This window comes from Lactuca sativa, chromosome 7 (genome assembly GCF_002870075.4).
Source record: "Lactuca sativa cultivar Salinas chromosome 7, Lsat_Salinas_v11, whole genome shotgun sequence".
In the NCBI taxonomy this organism is placed as follows: Eukaryota; Viridiplantae; Streptophyta; class Magnoliopsida; order Asterales; family Asteraceae; genus Lactuca; species Lactuca sativa.
In genome coordinates, this window is record NC_056629.2 from 144,651,178 (window position 1) to 144,659,247 (window position 8,070).

At 29.8% G+C, this 8,070-nt stretch overlaps 1 protein-coding gene across 2 annotated transcripts; it reads left to right on the forward strand.

The window, feature by feature from the left end:
- Nucleotides 1-512: 512 nt before the first annotated feature.
- Nucleotides 513-7,468, forward strand: LOC111908224 (probable LL-diaminopimelate aminotransferase, chloroplastic). Of its 2 annotated transcripts, none has more exons than XM_042896837.2 (10): nucleotides 513-646; nucleotides 3,398-3,423; nucleotides 3,529-3,602; nucleotides 3,762-3,878; nucleotides 4,195-4,257; nucleotides 4,341-4,445; nucleotides 4,537-4,587; nucleotides 4,941-5,261; nucleotides 5,804-6,010; nucleotides 7,057-7,468. In XM_042896837.2, the coding sequence occupies exons 4-10, from the start codon at nucleotides 3,786-3,788 to the stop codon at nucleotides 7,348-7,350; spliced, it is 1,134 nt and encodes a 377-aa protein (XP_042752771.1). In that variant the 5' UTR covers nucleotides 513-646; nucleotides 3,398-3,423; nucleotides 3,529-3,602; nucleotides 3,762-3,785; the 3' UTR covers nucleotides 7,351-7,468. The 2 variants fall into 2 exon arrangements, with proteins under 2 accessions (XP_042752771.1, XP_042752770.1); XM_042896836.1 differs by having other exon boundaries at nucleotides 519-3,099.
- Nucleotides 7,469-8,070: the final 602 nt, after the last annotated feature.

Genomic DNA, 8,070 nt, shown 5'->3' on the forward strand with positions numbered 1-8,070 from the left:
ATTAAATCAACGGTACACAAGTTTTGAATGGAAGTAGACAAGACATTGTGCTTCATTAACTTCTTCCTATGTCTGGTCAAAATGCAAAGTCTTAAATTTAACGAAAAAATGAAATTAAATGTTCGAACATCTGATGTTAAAGAAACAACATGAAAAATGAAAGATTGGTGATTTAATTGATAACGAAAAAACTATTCGTATTATGAATGATTTTCTTATTATTGATCCTTCTAATATGTTGATTTATTTGTTGAATATGTCTGTTTATTTTGAAATTTTACTTAAAAAAACATTTAATGTTTACTCCTTTGATATTTAACTTTTGTTTAATTAACTCATATAATATATATACGAGTCATATAAAATAAATTGAATTCAGGTTAATTTTAAGAAATATAAAAAAGCAAAAAATGTATTTTTAAAAATTTTGTCGACAAAGGCAAGTTTTCTTACAAGAAAAAAACTTTTAAAAGATAGCTTTTTTAACCTTTTCCATAAATTCCAGGCTATTCAGCATTCTGATTAGCTACAAACTCGTGGAAATGGGGAAGAAAGGAAACCGATAGGAAACACATAATCGAGGAGCTTCTAGTAAGCCAAATGCAGACAATCTCTGATTACAATGCGTCGCGATCAATTTCTGTTGGTGGGTCTTCTTCTACTAGCAATTAGAAGTTTACAACTTCACGTTTCTTTGAGATTCTCTATGCGAAAATTGACCCCCAATTGTTATCGCCACCTGGGTTGACCTTAGGGCTTGAAATTTCAAATTATAAATTCATTACTTCTTCACTGACATTATGCAAAATACGTCGACTTTGCAGTTAATTTAATAATACCTAAAAGGGGTTGTTAGGGTTTCGAATCTTTAGTTTCTGCCAGACGATGAAATATATTTTTTCTTTGACTCAAATTAATTCCCAAATTAGCCTGTCTTTCGTATTTTTATACTATAATCCATCCAAAAATAGCATGTATATATTATTGTTCTGTACACCATGCGCGACATATCACCCGATCGCCATTGTCGTTCTTATAACATAAACTCTATTAAATTATCTATTTATATGTTTAGTTTGACTCATGAATATGGAGTTATGCTCTTGACTTGACTCTTGCATGTGAATGTGGGGTTGAAATCTGGATTTATTCTTGCTTGTGAGTAGGGATTTGACTGGTTTGTGATATTAAACAAGACAATTTCCATGAAACTCGATAGACATTTTCTTGGTTGACTTTAATCAAAAGTAGTTTTGTTAATCTACTTTTTATATAGTAAATCGTACAAAGGACAAGTCAATCTAATGGACTACAAATCTTTTATCAGACTTTTACATTAAACTCCAATTGTTAGGTGACTTTTGTTTTTAACAATTTGCTTTTTGACCTAATCTTGAATATTGAATAAGTAATTAGTATTAGGTCTTACAAGTTCTTTAAAGATCTAGTTGAGTTTGTGTCATGCATGCCATCAGATGTGATGTGGGTTCGCTTTGACTTACATTTTTGGACTATCTGCATGCCAACTTTTACCTTTTTTATAATTATTTACAGAATTTGGAGTATTTATTATCAGTAATATTGTAAATTAGTGTTACCTTAGGCTCCAACATAAAGTCAATAAAATGTTTTATTGATATCAAATTGTAGAAATTTCTCATGAATTTCACTGTTTTTGCATTGAAACATTCAGAATATTTCTGGAAATTTTCTATGTGCAACATGTTTTCAACCAATTTGACAACTTTATTCATGTATTTAGACTTGAATTGAATCATTGATAGAAATTTACCTTTTTTTTCATGAATTTTAATGTTTCTGTTCAAAGGTCAAAGGAGTCTTTTAGTTTTGGTTGATTTTTAATGTTTGATGATTAATCTTTTTTCTTCTAAAGCTGGTATGTTGTCTCTCCTCTGTCTCCTTGATTATTAAAGTCCTTGTTTTTGCCATTTAACATTTTCATTTTATTTATATGATGTCTAAAGAAATGAAGATATGATTGTAGGTGTCAGAAATTATTTATGCATTGCATCCTTTTTTTTTCTTCCTATTTGATAATGATATTGTAAAGGACATTTCTTTGACTAAATGTTTTTACTTTTTAGGTGCATAACTTTACATGAGGGTTTTATATCATCTATTTTGATTGATGGATGTGGAAGTAATCAAATAGATATTAAGATATCGATATGATCTTGGATGAATTTAACATTATTCTTTCAAATAGATATTAAGATATCATGCACATGTAAGTAACTCCAGTAATTAGAATGGAAATCAGGTGAGATTATACTAAAAGTTATCTAGAAATATAGCACTTGTAGTGTGGATTTTATGCAAGAAAATTGTGAATGGACAAAACTACCCTTGACTTTTCAACGAAGAGATGTTTCATAATCCTGTAGAATTCTATATTCAAAATGAGGCAGGTGTACTGCTTATATGTAACAAAACATGCCCAAAATTGGGAAACTACCAACAAATTTCCAACATGAAGATTTTTCTTCACCATGTGGAATTCAGTATGCTGCTTGGTTGCTGCTTAATATGCCCTTAGACTTGTCCCGAATGGACGAAATTGCCCTTACACTTGCCTTGAATGAATGAAACTTCCTTTTGGAATGAGAATCTTTGAGCAGAAAGGTGGTATTTTTGTAGTAGAATTATGCATGTATTCAATGAATTACAAATTGGAAATACCAAAAGGTCAGATAGTGACATCAAGAAACCATGGAAACAGAAAAACCCTTGAGTTTGAAATTTGATGAAGACATAAATAACATGGTCCAACCGTTGTGTGAAATTGTTAGTTATACACGTGTTCGCATCCAAGATTGACTATTTTACTTATTTATACTTTTTTATAAAAATTCCATGTATCACCCTCTTAACATACAATACGAATACCGTTTTCTACTATGAGTCTACACCATCAATGTGTATATAAAGACATCAAAACATGCAAAATTACACCACTCATCTCACCATCCACACATTAAACAAAGTGTCATAAAGATCAAGAAATCTTGATAGCACCATGTCTATCTTTTCATCTTGCAAGTTTGTGCCTCATGCAATCTTGTTGCAACCTAAAGCCAGGTAAAGATTCATTCTTTTTTTATACCATCATACTAAATTGAATAAAGATTCATATTTTTTGAATGCCCACATACAGATTTGAGGAAAGATTTGTTCTTTTTGTATGCCCACATGCTAAATTGAGTAAAAATCCGTTCTTTTTGTATACCCACATGCTAAATTGAATAAAGATTCATATTTTTTGAATGCCCACATACAAATTTGAGTAAAGATTCGATCTTTTTGTATACCCACATGCTAAATTGAGTAAAAAATTCACAAAATTTCCTGACATTATGTTTCTTTGATGTTTTTGCAGTTTGAAAACACCAAATCAGAGTCTAGGTATGCATACATCATACATCATACAAACCTTGTTTCTTTTTCAACTCTTTACTAAAACAAAAATCCGTTGATAATTTATAATTTGTGGGAATGTTACATGTGCAGCAACTGTTCATTGTACTAAAGTTGTTCGAAATGTGAACTTGGAGAAGTTGCGCCACAACTATTTGTTTCCTGAGGTTTCTTGATCTTGATCTTAATTTACAGCATTTTTAAGCTTTGATTATGTGTAACATAATACATATATATATATATATATATATATATATATATATATATATATATATATTGTATAGATTATATTTTAACTAAAAGTTACATGTTATTGTAAATTGTAGATAGAAGCAAGGGCACTTGAACATATGAAGAAGTATCCTGATGCTAACATCATAAGGCTTGGAATTGGTGATACCACTGAGCCCATTCCTGATATTATAACTTCAAACATGGCTGAGGTAACATAAAATCATTCATTCTTCTTTTTATTGATGTTTTTTAGTGGTGATATAAATCGGGTAGCTGTTTCATATTCAACTCAAATTTCCATGAAAGTTGCAACCTCTTTGTTTCTTGAAAGCTTTTAAGTTTCATAATGTTTTGTAATTTGTTGGGTTAAATGTAGGAAATAGCAACGTGCTTTTGTTTCTTCCTATTATGGCAAAGTATAATGTCTTAATAAGAAAAAAATAAAATAAAAGTATGATGCTATAATAGATGCACAATATTCCTCATTTGATTAATATATAAAAAGTGATTTTGTTTGTATTAAAGTATGCAAAGGCTCTTTCAACACGCAAAGGATACAAAGGTTATGGTGCTGAACAAGGGCACAAGGTACATTTATTTGTCCAAAAAAAACAAAAATCCTTTTAAAAGAAATAATAAAACAGTCAATAAATATTATTTTAAATTTACAGGCTTTAAGAAAGGCAATTGCAGAGTCTTTTTACAAAGATTTAGGTGTAAAAGATGCAGAAGTTTTTGTCTCAGATGGGTCACAGTGTGATATATCTCGCCTTCAGGTTGTTTTTTTATTCCCATTATTTCTTAAAAACATTTATTTATTTATGGATAAAAAGAAATTGATGCTTTCTTTAATTTCTTAACATGTAGCTGCTTCTGGGATCAAGTGTTTCAGTTGCTGTTCAGGATCCAAATTTCCCGGTTTTAATCTTCTTGCTATTTTTTTTTTTTTTTTTTTTTTTTTTTTTTTTTAACATATTAGAGGAATCTTTTTCCATTTTTTTAAAAAATTTACAGAAAAACACAACATAATTTCACCATTTTATCAATTTAGCCACTTAAATATTATTTTTCCATCGATTTACCTACCAAATCAGAATTATAAAATCATAAAACACAACAATTCATAGGCAAAATCGATATTACACTTTTCTATATTTTCCCCTTTTCAAAACCATGTAATCTGGAAAAAACGTTATTTTTCAAAAACTAAAATACAAAAAAAATCGATTACATAATTGTTGCAATTCTCATGAGATGTTAATTCTCAACAGGCATACATGGATTCAAGTGTTATAATAGGTCAAGCAGGAGACTTTTTAGATGAAACACTAAAATACAAAAATATTGAGTACATGACTTGTGGGCCCCACAATAACTTCTTCCCTGACCTTTCAACCACATCAAGAACAGATATTATCTTTTTCTGTTCTCCAAATAATCCAACAGGTCATGCAGCCTCTCATGAACAGTTAACACAGCTTGTGGAATTTGCTAGAAAGAATGGATCGATTATTGTTTATGATTCTGCATATTCTGTTTATATAACAGATGGAAGCCCTAAATCCATCTATGAAATTCCTGGATCAAGAGAGGTACTAATTTCAATCTTTTTATTTTATGCTTCAATATAATTGAATCTTGATATATAATCATATGGATGATGTTATAACTTATAGTATTAAGTCCTAATGTTGTACAAATTTTGCCCTCATTCCTTTACAAGTGATTTTCTCAAATACTACTTTTCAAACATCACTTATCTATATATGTAATTTATATATATCGAGTAAATTACATTTTTGGTCCCTGAGTATAACTGATTTTTTCAAATTTCGTCTCAAGAAGTTATCTTGTGCACTTTTGGTCCTTATTTGAGGTTTTTTTGTAACGTTTTCAATCACTTTTCCCAGTAAAATAACTATGTAATTTATATATATATCGAGTAAATTACATTTTTGGTCCCTGAGTATAATTGATTTTTTCAAATTTCGTCCCAAAAAGTTATCTTGTGCAGTTTTGGTCGTTATGTATGAATGTTTCCTTGAGTTAATGTAGAAAGAAGTGGTTATGAGAAATGAGATTGAAGTTTTTGATGAAGCTACTAATGTTTGTGTGATGACATGGACATTTGCAGTGTGCTATTGAAATCTCATCTTTCTCAAAGATTGCTGGATTCACAGGTGTACGCCTTGGTTGGACAGTGGTTCCTGATGAGCTGTATTATGCAAATAAAGTTCCTGTCATACATGACTTTGATCGAATTGTTTGCACTTGTTTTAATGGTGCTTCAAGCATTGCTCAAGCTGGTGGACTCGCATGTCTTTCTCCTGAGGGCTTTAAGGTCTTTTTCCTTCTTTCTTATAATACATCACTAAATCTTTTATAACAATCTAACATATATTGTTTCTTTTTCAAAGAGAAATAACGCTTTCCCATGAATTCCTAACCTTTTTGATAAAAAGTCATTTCTAACTGCAAAAAGAACGACTTAATAGAGAAAGTCTGGGAAAAAGGCTTTTGGGTTAATCTCAAAAAAGACCTTATATTTTGTGTTTTTTCCGGATTAAACCTCAAGTTTATTTTTTGCCTTGTATTTTTTGTTTTTCCCGCTTTGTCGTTTTTTGCCAAAAAAAAATTGTAAAATGTGAAGGTTTTTTCGAGAAAAACTAAAAAAGTTGAGGGTTTATGTGGAACTATTTAGAAGGTTGAAGGTTTTTTTTTTCAGAAAAAAATACAAAGTTGAAGGTTTTTTCGGAACAAATAAATAAATACAAGGTCTTTTTTGCAAAAAATAAATTTGAGGTTTAATCTGGAAAAAACACAAAATATATGTTTTTTACTTTTTGAGATTAACCCAAAAGGCTTAGTCATTAAGTCCTTAACATTTTACAAATGTAATCTCATTTATTTTGTAACGTTTTTGATCACTTGTCCAAGTAAAATAACCGGAAATTGTCAGAAAAGTTCCAATATTTTCAGGAAAGTTACGCTTTAGTCCCAACATTTTTTTTCGAACATAAAAGTCCCGATTTTTTCATTTCGGCTCAACTTTACAAAAAACTCCCTTTTTTTCTTTTAACAAGAAACGACATATTATCATGTTTCTACAAATAATCAGGACTTTTATGTTCAAAAAAAAAAAATCTTCGGACTAAACTGTAACTTTCCTAAAAATATTAGGCCTTTTCTGACAATTTCCGTAAAACACCTATACTTTCAGGACCAAATTTGAAAAAAAAAAAAAACCACCTATACATAACAAAAACACAAAAAACATTCATTTTACTTGGAACAAAGACGTTACAAAAACCTAAAACAAGGACCAAAATTGTAAGATTTTTTTTTTGATTACTAAAATGGCGTTTTTGTGAAATTTACGAGTTGCAGGCAGTGATGTCAGTGGTGGATTACTACAAGGAAAATGCAAAAATATTGGTGGAGACATTTACATCATTAGGTCTAGTTGTATATGGTGGTGTAAATGCACCATATGTATGGGTGCATTTCCCTGGATCAAGATCATGGGACATGTTCTCTCACATTCTCAACAAAACACATATAATTACGGTTCCGGGCAGCGGGTTTGGGCCCGGGGGTGAAGGATATATACGGGTCACTGCTTTCGGGCAGAGAGAAAACATATTGGAAGCCTCGGTCAGGCTAAAAAACGTTTACTTGTAATAAACACGTTACGATTTGATTTTGGTGGAAGAAGACCTTAATTTGACTGATTGTGATCGGATATAAAGTGTACTAAATTATCGTTGTTTGTGTAATAAAATGAACGTTGATGAGATGAGATAGGTTGGTTGTACTTATATGAATATGTATGCATTAGTTCTTACATGTTTATATGTTATCGTTGTCATTCGCGTTAAGTGCAAGATATCGCAACGTATTTTCATTGTTTTTTTTAATTATAAATACATACTAGAATTTCTATTATAATATTGTATATTGAAAACTAGGGAATTTTAACAATGGCATCCAAATACAAAACAATTTTTTCCTGCTAAAAAATTGAAAGTATAATGTTATAAATGATAGAGTTTTCAAAGTATAGTGTTTTAACTAGAAAAAAGGTTAAATGCAACAAATAGTAATGTACTTTTATTTATTTGTGTCTTATAGCATCTAACTTTAATTTCTTTCTATTACAACGTTGTACTTTTTTTTTTTTTCCTATCAAGGAATTATAATGACAAAACTTCACCTAATTATACCATTATACTTTTGTTTTTTTTCTTATCAAAACATTATTACTTTGAAAAATCATTTTAGTTTGCTTTGTATTTGAATTCTATTGTTAAAATTGGGTAGTTGTTTCTTGTGATGAATAAGAAAATGTTGCTATTTCCTTCAATTAAATTAAGCCACCAAAAAACTGAAAGTAATAAAAAG

What these genes read in the sequence shown, in the direction of transcription:
- LOC111908224 (XM_042896836.1), top strand. Translation starts at nt 3,038, where the DNA reads ATGTCTATCTTTTCATCTTGCAAGTTTGTGCCTCATGCAATCTTGTTG. An exon ending in GTGATATATCTCGCCTTCAG is followed by an intron (nt 4,446 to 4,536) that starts GTTGTTTTTTTA and finishes CTTAACATGTAG; the next exon opens with CTGCTTCTGGGATCAAGTGT. An exon ending in TTCAGGATCCAAATTTCCCG is followed by an intron (nt 4,588 to 4,940) that starts GTTTTAATCTTC and finishes AATTCTCAACAG; the next exon opens with GCATACATGGATTCAAGTGT.